A 16456-nucleotide genomic window follows, 5' to 3' on the forward strand; every position below is an offset into this window, starting at 1 on the left:
CATGGAAGGGCCTTGAATTAAGAGGAAATGTATGCACTCCAAGTGTATGAATGGAAGAACACGCATACTATCTCAAAATGTCAATCAGGCACAGAGACATTTGAGTTTTGGGCTAATTAGAAAATAAGTGAATGACCTGATAATTAATTTCAGTCCTTTATTAAGCTTACCAGTAAATATACTATCTTACACACACAAACACAGACACACAGATGCGCACACACACAGGTACGCACGCACACACACACACACACACTCACACCCACACCCACACACACACACACACACGAAGCACAATCAGTAGCTCTGACAACATTCCAGTCAACCCTCAGCCTATCCCTCTCAAAGCTGCAGAGTGGATTTTATAGTGCTGGCTTCAGTACCGCTGTGCTACAACTGCCACTAGACTAATCCCTAGACTAGTGAGCAATCCGTGGTCGGGTACAGTACATCACCATCATGACGTGCTAGCTTAATGGTGCAAATGCTCTTCTTCTCTTCAGTCTATTCTTGTTTTGTTATTTGCCTTTTGACTGCTTTTTCACTTGTGGCTCGTTTCACTGGTGTTCAGACCTTGTTCAACCAGCCATCCACCAACCAGGACATGCAACAGAAGCTGTGTTTCAGTATCGGCTCAGGTTGCCAGCAGTAACAGTCTCTATGTTATATACTAATCACTGCCAATGGCTGGACCAAATGGGATCACAAGATAACTTGGACTTGTACTGCAATACCTGGAGTACCTGGGGGTTTTTTACACAGGGGGGAGAGAGAAAAGGAACGGCCAAGGGCAGAGAGAGAGGGAGAGAGAGAGAGATAGGGAGCGGGAGATGCCCTCTGGCCTGTCTGGGGCCTTATCCTCAAGATTAGCAAGGTTAGCGTCTGGCCTGGCCTTAGTCTGGTCTGCAGTTTTCGATCCTGGTGGAAGGGAAGGAGGGATGACGAAACACTGCAATGGTCCCTCCCTTTCTAGAGGAGCCAGATGCTGGCTGCTTCTGATGATGCGAGCACTGTCTGTCTGCTTCTGATGATGCGAGCGCTGTCTCAAGCCTCTTTATACTGACATCTATTCTACAGTTTGTGCTGATTCATATCCATGGAATGAACAGTGTGCGTGTGTATGCGTGTATGTGTGTGTGCGCCTGTATTTGTGCCGAAACACTCCTAAAAAATTCACTTCACTAAAGAATGAATTACCCCACAAAAACGATTGTTTAAGTTCTTTACTATATCTATATATTCATGTATGTACATGTACATATACAGTGCCTTCAGAAAGTATTCAGACCCCTTGACTTTTTCCACATTTTGTTACGTTACAGCCTTATTCTAAAATGGATTATAAACTTTTTCCCCCTCAGCAATCTACACACAATACCCCATAATGACATTTTGTATTTATTTTTTCCAAATGTATAAAAATAAAAATAAACTGAAATACCTTATTTACATAAGTATTCAGACCCTTTGCTATGAGACTCGAAATTGAGCTCAGGTGCATCCTGTTTCCATTGATCATCCTTGAGATGTTTCTACAACTTGATTGGAGTCCACCTGTGGTAAATTCAATTGATTGGACATGATTTGGAAAGGCACACACCTGTCTATATAAGGTCCCACAGTTGACAGTGCATGTCAGAGCAAAACCCAAGCCATGAGGTCGAAGGAATTGTCCGTAGAGCTCCGAGACAGGATTGTGTCGAGGCACAGATCTGGGGAAGGGTACCAAAACATTTTTGCAGCATTGAAGGTCCCCGAGAACACAGTGGCCTCCATCATTCTTAAATGGAAGAAGTTTGGAACCACCAAGACTCTTACTAAAGCTGGCCGCCCAGCCAAACTGAGCAATTGGGGGAGAAGGGCCTTGGTCAGGGAGGTGACCAAGAACCTGATGGTCACTCTTCCAGAAGGACAACCATCTTTGCAGCACTCCAGCAATCAGGCCTTTATGGTAGAGCTGCCAGACGGAAGCCACTCCCAGGTAAAAGGCACATGACAGCCCACTTGGAGTTTGCCAAAAGCCACCTAAAGACTCTTAAGACCATGAGAAACAAGATTCTCTGGTCTGATGTAACCAAGATTGAACTCTTTGGCCTGAATGCCAAGCGTCGCGTCTGGAGGGAACCTGGCACCATCCCTACGGTGAAGCATGGTGGTGGCAGCATCATGCTGTGGGGTTGTTTTTCAGCGGCAGGGACTGGGAGACTAGTCAGGATTGAGGCAAAGATGTACGGAGCAAAGCACAGAGAGATCCTTGATGAAAACCTGCTCAGGACCTCAGACTGGGGCGAAGGTTCACCTACCAACAGGACAAAGACCCTAAGCACACAGCCAAGACAACGCTGGAGTGGCTTCGGGACAAGTCTCTGATGTCCTTGAATGGCCCAGTCAGAGCCCGGACTTGAACCCGATCTAACATCTCTGGAGAGACCTGAAAATAGCTGTGCAGCAACGCTCCCCATCCAACCTGACAGAGCTTGAGAGGAATGGGAGAAACTCCCAAAATATAGGTGTGCCATGCTTGTAGCGTCATACCCAAGAAGACTTAAGGCTGTGATCGTTGCCAAAGGTGCTTCAACAAAGTTCTGAGTAAAAGGTCTGAATAATTATGTAAATTTGATATTTCAGTTTTTTTATAGTATAGTTTATAATTCTTTATAAATATGCAAACATTTCTAAAAACCTGTTTTTGCTTTGTCATTATGGGTTATTGTATGTAGATTGATGAGGGGAAAAAACAATTTAATCAATTTTAGAATAAGGCTGTAACGTAACAAAATGTGTAAAAAGTCAAGGGGTCTGAATACTTTCCGAATGCACTGTATATAAATGTATGACACACTCCAGTTGATGTTTTCTAATGGTTTCTAATGGATGCATGATTATCTGGTAATGTTTGTCTATTACTTGGGTTCAACACTATGGCTACATCCAAAATGGCACTCTATTCCCTATGAAGTACACTTCTTTTGACTAGAGGCCTATGTGCCATCTGGGACGAAGCCTATATCACTAGTCTAGAAGTGACTACGCTTGTGATGCTGTTCAATGTTTAGAAAGACAAACCTTGAAGCCTCACAAATAAGGGCCAGAAGTTTAACCTGTTTAGAAAAACCCTTGCCTCTATTCATGACCACGCCTCAAGAAAGAACTCTGAGCACAATGATATGGACTTATATGATTGGTTTACAGTGGTACTACATTAGCCTGAGTGCTGGTCTGTTGGAGCTATCTTGCCAACTCCTGTCACTCATTGTCATGCCTAACATTGACTTCAGAACGACAGCAATGGAGTTGGCAAGAGCACCATCAGATCTGGGACCAGACCAATGCTACAGGGAGTTCATTCCAAAGATTTATATAAAAAAAAACACTGCTTGCTGTTCTCCACTATTACATAAATCAGTCAACAACAGATCTAGGATCAGATTACCCCAATTCTAACCTTTACCACTAGGGGATGGAAAACATCTGACCCTGTATCAGTGTATAACAGCTTCTTCTACCTACTGTGCAGAAATGAAGCTTACAAGTGAGAGTGGCTGAGATAGGTCTCCTAGACCAATGAACCCAGGCCTCATAAACATTCAGTTAGTTCAGAGACAGTAACATAAGCCATAGCCTGGCCTCTCACTCTGTTAAGATGTATTTCCCCCAGTTAATATGCAGAAACCACTGAAATGTTTAGAAATGAACAGATACTCATTCTCTTGTTACTATATGTCAAAAATATGTTTTCAGCCTGCCAATTTTCTTGCTATAAAGCTGAGGGATGGGCCCACTCCCTCTCTCCTTACTAAATCATGTCAAACATTTTATTAATACTCATGTGTCTTTGACCAAAGTTGCATTATCAATACCATACAGTGTGTCTCTGGGTCTCTGGCCCTATGCTCTGGTCCAGGGCATTACATATGGCATGCCTTCTTCAACAACAGAGCAACTCTGGTCTATGCTTCCTCCTGGTTCTGGTTCTGTCTGGTTGGCTGAGGATATACTGGGCTGGCTGCATCTCAAATGGCACCCTATTCCCTATATAGTGCACTTCTTTGGACCAGGGCCCATAGGGATCTGGTCAAAAGTAGTGGACTATGTAGGGAATAGGGTGCCATTTGGGACGCAGCCCCTGCATGTGGGTCAGTGTGAGAGTCGGAGGAGAGGGTGATGTGAAGGGGGATGAGTGTCTCTCATCTTATGACAGACCCAGTGGAGTTGGTGGTGCTCCTTATGGAATACAACAGAGTTAGAATAGGTTGTTGTTAACCCAATTTCAAACACAAACCATGTGGTTGTACTACTGCCTATTTTTCTCTATGCAACAAACATACATTCAGTCAGCTACTGTCATATTTTGGTATAGTGAAGTTGACGACAATGTATACAATATTACAATGTAAACAATATTACAATGTATACAATATTACATATCTTCAACTGTCTTTTCATCTTTCAATTCGGGTGAAACGTATGTAATATACATTGTGTACAAAACATTAGGAACACCTTCCTAATATTGAGTTGCACCCCCTTTTGCCCTCAGAACAACCTCAATTCGTCGGGGCAGGACTCTACAAGGTGTCAAAAGCGTTCCACATGGATGCCCTCCCATGTTGACTCCAATGCTTCCCACAGTTGTGTCAAGTTGGTTGGATGTCCTTTGGGTGGTGGACCATTCTTGACACACACTGGAAACTGCTGAGCGTGAAAAACCCAGCAGCATAGCAGTTCTTCACACACTCAAACTGGTGCCCCTCACACCTACTACCATACCCTGTTAAAAGGGACTTAAATATTTGTCTTGCCCATTCACCCTCTGAATGGCACACATACACAATCCATGTCTCAAGGCTTAAAAATCCTTATTTAACCAGTCTCCTCCCCTTCATCTACACTGATTGGAGTGGATTTAACAAGTGACATCAATGATGGATCATAGCTTTCACCTGGATTCACCTGTCTAGTCTACAATATGTCATGGAAAGAGCAGGTGTTTTTTACACTTAGTGTAAATATCATGCAATTGCAAAGTGAGGTCAGAGAAATATGTTTTTTAGACATCTTTTTAGTGACCAGAAAAGACCTCTAACAACAAAAATATGACATCTTTCCCAGATGTCTTCTTTACCTTGTTGTAATCAGGTTATCTTTATAACCAGAAAACCAGTTTACAATGCCACATTTTTCCCGCTGGATAAGTAGGCTAATGTATCTATGTCAGATTTTGGATGCTGGGGGGTGGTGGGGATCTGTCCCAAATAGGTCCCAAATGGGTGCCATGTGGCTCAGTTGGTAGAGTATGGCGCTTGAAACACCTTGGTTGTGGGTTTGTTTCCCATGGGAGACCAGTATGAAAATGTATGCACTCACTACTGTAAGTCACTCTGGATAAGCGCGTCTGCTAAATGACTAAAATGTAAATGTATTCCCATTAAAGTGCACTACTTTTGAAAAATATATTCTGGATGTGTTCCAAATGCCACCCTATGGGACCTGGTCAAATGTAGGCCTAGAGCACAAAATATGGAATAGGGTGCCGTTTGTGACACATCCAGCACCCTCTATCACTAAATCCTCTTTATCACAGTTGATGGATAACATCATCACTCGATAGTCACACAAACTATACCGTACTAAGTGCCAATTTCTCTCTTTCTCTTGTTTGTAAAGCACTGATGCTGAATTACTTTGTGAATATATTAAAGTGCATTTATCCATACTTGTTGTCTCTCTCTGTGCCTCTATTGTGTCTGTGATTTGTTTTGTATGAGTCAGATTATCAGAATAGGAGATGGCTTAGCACCGAGATAAAATGTGTCATCTACATGGCACATTGAAGGATATGTGGCTAGGTAGCCTGGTTAAACCTGACTGAAAGCTGCACTTATCATTGGGCGCAGCGTTCAGTCTGGTTAAAAAAGTATATGTGACCAAAGGGCCGGTGCTGGAAGGCTTTAACTGCAATTTGGCTCCATCGGGTGGTCAAACAGAGGAGTGGGTCACTACGATGGATCAAAAGAGTGAATGTACATTAAAAGGTAAAGAAGCTCGGGAAGCACGAGGAGGCTCAAGTCAAATCCCTTTTATTAAATATTCCTAAAAATCAAGGTGTTTATTTCATAAATTGTATTACAGGAAAACTTTAAGTAACTCCTTAAAGAGGCAATCCGCAGTTGAAACAATAACAAAGCGCCACTGTTTCTGTAAAAAGCTGAGGGATGGGGCTGGAGAAATGTAACTACTCTCAAATTCAAAGAAAGTGCTATGGATGTAAGGACTGACATTCCATGATATCAAAATGCTAGTTTTAACCATGTTTGAAGCTATAGAGTGTTTGTTTACATTTTACTTTGTTTACGAACATTATAGTCAAACAGACTTATACTTTGGGTTCTGACAGTTGAACGAAGCTAATGAGGCATTTATAAGTTATATTCTTCAAGAATCAATGGGTGCATATCCTTAATTTTGAAGTCAAAAAATGTATGTAGCAACTGCAGATTGTCCCTTTAAAGAGTTCACATGCGTGTGTATTAGTTCAGTACATTTCTTCAGCATTATTACAAGTTCTTAAAAACAGTTTTCATTAAAAACGGAAGGAATTTTTCTGTTACAATAAAAAACATGAATGTTATCAATAGCTGGAGATTTTAATGGGCTGCACTGTGCATCTGAGGCCACAGGTGAGATGGTACACGAGGATGTGTCTGAACGTCTGGTCTCTCAGGCCGTAGATCAGAGGACTCAGACACCTGGGCAGGATAATCAGGATGATAAACACAATGTACTCGATCTGTGTGGCTTTGTCCATTGCTTTGGATTTCAAGGCTGACACTATGGTAGGAACCAGGGTTGAAGAGAGACTCAGCCCCAGCTGGATCAGGTGCAGTAGAACCGTGTTACGAGCCTTGGTGTTCAAGTCCTTGTCTGAGGAGGCGGACTTGGCTACCATCATCATAGCGATGTAGGAGTATATGATGATAAAACTAACGGTTATGAAGACGATGCTGATGAACACGTTGTCTACCTGGTTGTGAATCTTCAGGTGGAAAAGTTGGCTGGTAGAGCAGAATTCCTGCATTAACTGGTCCAGAGGCATGGACTCTAGAACCAGCAGCATGATAAGCTTAATGATAGTGTTTAGGGAACACAGGATCCACACTACAGCAATGACCACGCCCGTAGTCCCGGGGGTGACAATGGAGGCATGCCTCAGAGGATAACAGATAGCCACGTACCTGGAAAGGATCATTTTTATTGAGTCCCAAATATAGGCCCTGGTCAAAAGTAGTACACTATTTAACCTTTATTTAACCCTTGAGGTTAGAAACCTCTTTTGTCAGGGGGACTAAACGGGGAAAAGGGTATAAACAACAATTGTTTACTAGAAAGAAAGATGGCCTACATACCTCTCTAGCGACATCACAGACAGGTTGAGAGGGGAAACAGCGCTGGTGAAAATGGCCACCAACACAATCACAACACATATGTATCGGATCACAAACAACCCAGCCACGGCTAATATGTACAGCAGTTGGCTGGTCACCAGTAGGATGGTGTCGGCGAAGAGGAGGTTACCTACCGGAAATGAACATGTTAAACATTAGTTGGAAATACAATAATTACACAATAACAAATTGTATTTTAACACAACTTGAATTGTGACACATTCTACCCTCTTTGCTTTCACAAACACATGAAAAGCTAGTTTGGAGTGCATTTAGAGCTCCTAAAGACATATCAAATGTATTGGAAACAGGTTATCATGTAACAAGCCACATGCCACGGAATATTTCAAATGGAATGTATGCCCTGACTGGGCTAGCGGTATTGTTGAAGCCTCTGCACACTTCTACAGTGGTGGCATAGGTTCAGATCTGGCCCCTTGACACAACCTCTCTTTATTTTTCCGCACTGTCATCCTCTCTCACTATCTGTTCAATACATCTGAAAACCCTTAGAAAATATATTTTTTAAAGAATTGCAAACTAAATGTGTTAATCTTGTGTAAAACTTCCGGTAGCCAGGGTTACCAAACAAGATGTAGCGTGAGGTCTCTCTGAACATGGGCTTGCTCTTCAGACTGTACAGCATGACAGTGTTGATATAGAGGAAGAGGAGACATGGAGACACAGACAGAAAGCCCATGAACGTCCTTATGGGCACTGCCAACCTCTGATTGGTCAACGAAACGTTGTTGGACAGGAGCTGGAATGGGGGTGTTGTATTGGACATGTTTCAGGCGCATCTGTAGAGACAAAAAGACTCACATATACAGTGAGGTTGTTTTGGCTCTGTACTCCAGCACTTTGGTATTGTAATCCATATCGGGCAAACCATTCAGAAATTACAACACTTTTTGTACATAGTCTCCCCCCTTTTAAGGAACCAAAAGTACTGGGACAAATTCACTTATATGTGTATTAAAATCGTCAAAAGTTTAGTATTTGGTCCCATATTCCAAGCACGCAATGGCTACATCAAGCTTGTGACTCTACACACTTGTTGGATGCATTTGCAGTTTGTTTTGGTTGTGTTTCAGATTATTTTATGCCCAATAGAAATGAATGGCAAATAATGTATTGTGTCATATTCGGAGTCACTTTTACTGTAAATATGAATAGAATATGTTTCTGAACAATTCTACATTATGAATATGAATTAAAATACTCTCAAATTAAGCTGACAGTCTGCACTTATAGTCATTGTATCATTTCAAAGTGCTGGAGTACAGAGCCAAAACAAAAACAAAATGGTCACGGTCCAAGTACTTTTGGACCTCACTGCATCTGTAATACAGTATATTGCTTATACAGGTGTTGTAGTATTGGACATGTCTCAGTCGCATCATTCTGTAGAGACAAAAATACATCCATTATTATAATAAATCTGTAATATATTTCCTTCAGCCCTGGACAGATTTGGAATGGTGGTGTTGTATTGGACATGTCTCAGTCATATACGTTAGGACAAACATACATTCATTATACCTCTATGAGAAACATTATTAGGCTGGTCCCAGATCTCTTTGTGCTGTATAGCCAACTCCTAAGGTTGTTGTCAATGCCAAACAACAGCTCTGGGACCAGACTAGCATATTGCCTGCCCTGTACAGACCCCCATAGGATGAAATCAAACATGCAATCTGATAACAATCAAATAAAATCTCAAATGCAAACTGCTATAAATGCTATGCTTATTACTGTAATTGAATAGCAAAAACAATTGAATACTGAAAAGACAATAAAAGACAAATATTAGAAAATCCCAGAACTGTTTTCTTCTGTAGCTTTTCAGTCACTATTCAGTTCACATTGAAAGCAGAGGAATCACCAGGGAGATCTCCTAAAGTAATTTCGAAGCAGAAATACTCACTGTCAGTTCAGTTACAGGCTGAGGCTCTGTAGGGCTCTGCCCAAGGTGTGTGGGGTTCAGCTCTCGTCCACCTCTTATAAGACATATATCGACAACTCACTCTACGTCACACCATGCCAGTCCTCTAGCCAATAACAGAGAAGCATGAGGTGATCAAGCCCTTGAGGGCAGATGTCGGTCTAATGTCTTTATTAAATGTGGACTCTAAAATAGTTGCTAAATTATTGGTGAATCATCAAGAAATGGTTGCATGCTGTAGTCTGGTCCAGTGGTAGTGCTGCCAGTCCTGTTGCCAATCAGGATCCAGAGAGAAACACAAACTGGTAGCATACTGTAGTGAGTGGCCCTTGAGTGCCGGTATGGATCATATCGGCCAATGTCTTTATTAATCGTGGACTCAAATAATTGGTGAAGTGTCTAGAAAGGGTTGTAGGCTAATGATTAAACATTATTCACATCAAGAAAAGTATAATGAGATATTCTTCACAGCTTTATTTTAAACTATCAGGATTGTTTTGTGGCCCTATGAGCATCTTCAGCACTAGAGTTTGGGCTAAGCAATGAATGACCTTAACTTCTGCATAGATGTCATTATTAGTGACTATCTAAACCGAGACCACAAGACCAACTACAAGATACGGCTGCTTGCTTTGAGATGGATAGTTAAGGAGAACAAAGAATGTGTTGTGACTGAGGTCACACTCAAGTTGACTCAACTGATGTACAACTCATTTGGCACAATGGTTGTTATACAGCAAAGAGTTGTCTGCACAAAAATTATTACACAAGTGTTGTGGAGACACCACACATTATTTTGCAGACAAACTATCTATTGTATCACTAAAATATCATTTGTATACCCCCAGTACGGTTCTCCCAACTGGGTACTGTAGCAGCATACGAGAAACTGTCTTTCCAACTAAATATTATTTGAAATGGGGTAAATATCTTGATCATATCAGTGGTTCATGAGACCTCAGTGAAAATTAAGTGTTACATTTAAGCCATAAGCATAACCCGCTTCATGTGTTTCATAATCTTGGTTGATGTATTTATCTTATTCTCTCTGCCAGTGTGATGTGATTAACTAGTGATTTTAGTTTAATGTAGTCGTTTTTTATTTGTTGGGTCTTATTACTTTGTATTTGTTGTATTCTGTTGTTTCTGTATACAACATTGAAAATGTCAATAAAAATAAACAATCATTTGTAAAACAACCATTTTGTCAAATGCATTGTGCATCAATTGTATGACCTCAGTGTGTACAGGACCTTAGTGACAGAGGCCTATCTGCCTGTCTCTCTGAGCAGACGTCAGCATCATTCAGGCCCTTAATTCTCCCTATAGTGAAACCCTGACCACCAGTAAACACAACAACCACAGCAGACACTCATTATGTCCATGTTAACGACGACACAAACAAAATAGATGTTTATTTATCATATTAAATATTAATATGACTTCATTAAGGAGGGTTGCCAGGGGATTGAAGCAGCATCCCCGTCCCTCTATGCCCCCATCACTCCATCTCGCTATCCCTCAATCCCTTGTGAAACAGACAGTCCCTTGTCCCTTTTTTAACCGTTAGATTATTTTTAATATGATGATTAAACTTCTAATAATCCTTTGTGCCATCATTAATGCTACCAGACAGTAAATATTGACATCATTAATGCCTGTTGTTGTGGTTTTTGTGTTGAGTGTCTGGGAGTCAGGGTTTCTCTATGGAGGGGAGCTGCTTGCATTTGATACATTTCAAAGGCCTTTGTGATTGTCATTGCTTAGGTAATTTGTGTCCAGCCTCTCTACTACTGATGTTTTTGACATGCAGATGGCTAAATGTTCTCATCATAAAGGTTGAAACTTTGTTATATGTCATAGTTAGATTTCAATATGCATATGTCTATTCATTTTCAGTAGTTAAGAAGTGTGATTGTTTCGGATTGCTATGGATGTGTTATGGATAACACAGATTTTGCTGTATTGTCATGTACAGTGGGGGGAAAAAGTATTTAGTCAGCCACCAATTGTGCAAGTTCTCCCACTTAAAAAGATGAGAGAGGCCTGTAATTTTCATCATAGGTACACGTCAACTATGACAGACAAATTGAGAAAAAAAATCCAGAAAATCACATTGTAGGATTTTTAATGAATTTATTTGCAAATTATGGTGGAAAATAAGTATTTGGTCACCTACAAACAAGCAAGATTTCTGGCTCTCACAGACCTGTAACTTCTTCTTTAAGAGGCTCCTCTGTCCTCCACTCGTTACCTGTATTAATGGCACCTGTTTGAACTTGTTATCAGTATAAAAGACACCTGTCCACAACCTCAAACAGTCACACTCCAAACTTCTATGGCCAAGACCAAAGAGCTGTCAAAGGACACCAGAAACAAAATTGTAGACCTGCACCAGGCTGGGAAGACTGAATCTGCAATAGGTAAGCAGCTTGGTTTGAAGAAATCAACTGTGGGAGCAATTATTAGGAAATGGAAGACATACAAGACCACTGATAATCTCCCTCGATCTGGGGCTCCACGCAAGATCTCACCCCATGGGGTCAAAATGATCACAAGAACGGTGAGCAAAAATCCCAGAACCACACGGGGGGACCTAGTGAATGACCTGCAGAGAGCTGGGACCAAAGTAACAAAGCCTACCATCAGTAACACACTACGCCGCCAGGGACTCAAATCCTGCAGTGCCAGACTTGTCCCCCTGCTTAAGCCAGTACATGTCCAGGCCCGTCTGAAGTTTGCTAGAGTGCATTTGGATGATCCAGAAGAGGATTGGGAGAATGTCATATGGTCAGATGAAACCAAAATAGAACTTTTTGGTCAAAACTCAACTCGTCGTGTTTGGAGGACAAAGAATGCTGAGTTGCATCCAAAGAACACCATACCTACTGTGAAGCATGGGGGTGGAAACATCATGCTTTGGGGCTGTTTTTCTGCAAAGGGACCAGGACGACTGATCCGTGTAAAGGAAAGAATGAATGGGGCCATGTATCGTGAGATTTTGAGTGAAAACCTCCTTCCATCAGCAAGGGCATTGAAGATGAAACGTGGCTGGGTCTTTCAGCATGACAATGATCCCAAACACACCGCCCGGGCAACGAAGGAGTGGCTTCGTACGAAGCATTTCAAGGTCCTGGAGTGGCCTAGCCAGTCTCCAGATCTCAACCCCATAGAAAATCTTTGGAGGGAGTTGAAAGTCTGTGTTGCCCAGCGACAGCCCCAAAACATCACTGCTCTAGAGGAGATCTGCATGGAGGAATGGGTCAAAATACCAGCAACAGTGTGTGAAAACCTTGTGAAGACTTACAGAAAACGTTTGACCTGTGTCATTGCCAACAAAGGGTATATAACAAAGTATTGAGAAACTTTTGTTATTGACCAAATACTTTTTCCACCATAATTACCAAGAGAGTTTTCATCTATATTTTTCATAGCTGTCTATTTACCACCACAAACCAATGCTGGCATTAAGAATGCACTGAATGAGCTGTATAAGGCCATAAGTGAACAGGAAAACGCTCATCCAGAGGCAGCGCTCCTAGTGGCCGGGGACTTTAATGCAGGGAAACTTAAATCCGTTCTACCTCATTTCTACCAGCATGTTAAATGTGCAACCAGAGGAAAAAAAACTCTAGACCACCTTTACTCCACACACAGAGACGCATACAAAGCTCTCCCTCGCCCTCCATTAGGCAAATCTGACCATAACTCTATCCTCTGATTCCTGCTTATAAGCAAAAACTAAAGCAGGAAGCACCAGTGACTCGGTTAATAAAAAAGTGGTCAGATGACGCAGATGGTAAGCTACAGGACTGTTTTGCTAGCACAGACTGGAACATGTTCTGGGATTCTTCAGATAGCATTGAGGAGTACACCACATCAGTCACTGGCTTCATCAATAAGTGCATCGATGATGTCATCCCCACAGTGACCGTACGTACATACCCCAACCAGAAGCCATGGATTACAGGAAACATCCACACTGAGCTAAAGGGTAGAGCTGCCGCTTTCAAAGAGCGGGACTCTAACTCGGACGCTTATAAGAAATCCCGCTATGCCCTCCGACGAACCATCAAACAGGCAAAGAGTCAATACAGGACTAAGATTGAATCGTACTACACCGGCTCTGATGCTCGTCGGATGTGGCAGGGCTTGAAAACTATTACAGACTACAAAGGGAAGCACAGCCGCGAGCTGCCCAGTGACACAATACTTCCAGACTAGCTAAACCACTTCTATGCTCGCTTCGAGGCAAGCAACACTGAAGCATGCATTAGAGCACCAGCTGTTCCGGATGACTATGTGATCACGCTCTCCGTAGCCGATGTGAGTAAGACTTTTAAGCAGGTCGACATTCACAAGGCCGCAGGGCCAGACGGATTACCAGGACGTGTACTCCGAGCATGTGCTGACCAACTGGCAAGTGTCTTCACTGACATTTTCAACATGTCCCTGACTGAGTCTGTAATACCAACATGTTTCAAGCAGACCACCATAGTCCCCGTGCCCAAGGACACTAAGATAACCTGCCTAAATGACTACCGACCCGTAGCACTGACGTCTGTAGCCATGAAGTGCTTTGAAATGCTGGTCATGGCTCACATCAACACCATTATCCCAGAAACCCTAGACCCACTCCAATTTGCATACCGCCCCAACAGATCCACAGATGATGCAATCTCTATTGCACTCCACACTGCCCTTTCCCACCCGGACAAGAGGAACACCTACGTGTGAATGCTATTCATTGACTACAGCTCAGCATTCAACACCATAGTGCCCTCAAAGCTCATCACAAAGCTAAGGATCCTGGGACTAAACACCTCCCTCTGGAACTGGATCCTGGACTTCCTGACGGGCCGCCCCCAGGTGGTAAGGGTAGGTAACAAAACATCTGCCACACTGATCAGCAACACGGGGGCCCCTCAGGGGTGCGTGCTCAGTCCCCTCCTGTACTCCCTGTTCACCCATGACTGCATGGCCAGGCACGACACAACAGTGGTAGGCCTGATCACCGACAACGATGAGACAGCCTATAGGGAGGAGGTCAGAGACCTGGCCGTGTGGTGCCAGGATAACAACCTCTCCCTCAACGTGACCAAGACAAAGGAGATGATTGTGGACTACAGGAAAAAAAAGAGGACTGAGCATGCACCCATTCTCATCGATGGGACTGTAGTGGAACAGGTTGAGAGCTTCAAGTTCCTTGGTGTCCACATCACCAACGAACTATCATGGTCCAAACACACCAAGACAGTCGTGAAGAGGGCACGACAAAGCCTATTCCCCCTCAGGAGACTGAAAAGATTTGGCATGGGTCCTCAGATCCTCAAAAAATTATACAGCTGCACCATCGAGAGCATCCTGACTGGTTGCATCACCGCCTGGTATGGCAACTGCTTGGCCTCCGACCGCAAGGCACTACAGAGGGTAGTGCGTACGGCCCAGTACATCACTGGGGCCAAGCTTCCTGCCATCCAGGACCTCTATACCAGGCGGTGTCAGAGGAAGGCCCTCAAAAGTGTCAAAGACTCCAGCCACCCTAGTCATAGACTGTTCTCTCTGCTACCGCACGGCAAGCGGTACCTGAGTGCCAAGTCCAAAAGACTTCTCAACAGCTTCTACCCCCAAGCCATAAGACTCCTGAACAGCTAATTATGGCTACCCAGACTATTTGCACTGCCCCCCTACCTCCACCCCCCACCCCATATTTTTACTCTGCTGCTACTCTGTTAATTATTTATGCATAGTCACTTTAACTCTACCCACATGTACATATTACTTCAACTACCTCAACTAGCCGGTGCCCCCACAAATTGACTCTGCACCGGTCCCCCCCTGTATATATAGCCTCCCTACTGTTATTTTATTTTACTTCTGCTCTTTTTTTCTCAACACTTTTTTGTTGTTGTTTTATTTTACTTTTTTATTTAAAATAAATGCACTGTTGGTTAAGGGCTGTAAGTAAGCATTTCACTGTAATGTCTGCACCTGTTGTATTCGGCGCATGTGGCCAATAACATTTTATTTCATTTTATTTGGGACTCGAAAGAGGAAGAGACAGTGCAAGAGAGGCAAACAAGACTCTGTTGGCGAGTAAATAAACTGCCCCTACCCTCCGTTCTATTTGCGAACGTACAATCACTAGAGAACAAACTGGACGAGCTCCGTTCGAGACTATCGTATCAATGAGACCTAAATAACTGTAATATCCTATGAGTCGTGGCTGAACAAGGACATGGATAATATACATCTAGCTGGTTTTTCAATGCATCATGAAGACCGAACGGCAGCTTCGGGTAAGGTTAAGGGGGAGGTGTGTGTCTCTTGGTTAACAACAACTGGTGCACGATCTATAATGTTAAAGAAGTCTCGAGGTTACAATACCTCATGATAAGCTGCAGACCATACTATTTACCAAGAGAGTTTTCATCTATATTTGTGACCGACCGGCTCGATTCGGTAGCAACATTTTCAATTGTGTTTTTTACATTCGATAAAAGTAGAGACTCAGAGCTAGAAAATGTTATATTATACATTACAGTTGAGGAACAATGGGAAAGTAATTCTGCTTTAAAGTTGATTAACTTGCAACCCCTCTTTTGAGAAAATGGCCCTTGAATGTTTTGCTACACCTACTGGAGAGCTCTTCTTTGTCTACACTCATTCAGCATGGTTCATACCCTCTTAAGCCTTAGCCCCACCCATCTCTTTAAGGATTCACATGTGAGGCCATGTGCTAAACAGGGTGAGTACAGTAGTGTACTAAACAACCAAAGATTTCAAGACTAAAGGCTGGTTTATACTACGTCTATTGACGTGTCTGTAGACATTTGTAGCAGTGACATCATTAATTCTATTGTCATCCGACATCAAACTTGTCGTTGTCGTTATGAAAAGTATAAACACAAAAACAACAGGCTGCATGACATCAGCAGCCTGCTGGTCCAAAATTGCATAACTGGTGGATTTTTTTATTTTATTTAACCTTTATATTATTATTTTATTTTAACACCAATAAATCCATCTGTTTAAAAATGAATTTTGTATATGTCAATCTAGCAAA

At 42.5% G+C, this 16456-nt stretch overlaps 1 protein-coding gene across 1 annotated transcript; it reads right to left on the reverse strand.

Moving 5' to 3' along the window:
* Nucleotides 1-6631: 6631 nt before the first annotated feature.
* Nucleotides 6632-8232, reverse strand: LOC311143171 (odorant receptor 131-2-like; the record flags this gene model as incomplete). The annotated part of the gene is made up of 3 exons (XM_084178956.1): nucleotides 6632-7235; nucleotides 7407-7575; nucleotides 8031-8232. The coding sequence occupies 3 exons, from the start codon at nucleotides 8230-8232 to the stop codon at nucleotides 6632-6634; spliced, it is 975 nt and encodes a 324-aa protein (XP_084035082.1).
* Nucleotides 8233-16456: the final 8224 nt, after the last annotated feature.

This window comes from Coregonus lavaretus, assembly GCF_964263955.1.
Source record: "Coregonus lavaretus genome assembly, chromosome: 15".
NCBI lineage: Eukaryota > Metazoa > Chordata > Actinopteri > Salmoniformes > Salmonidae > Coregonus > Coregonus lavaretus.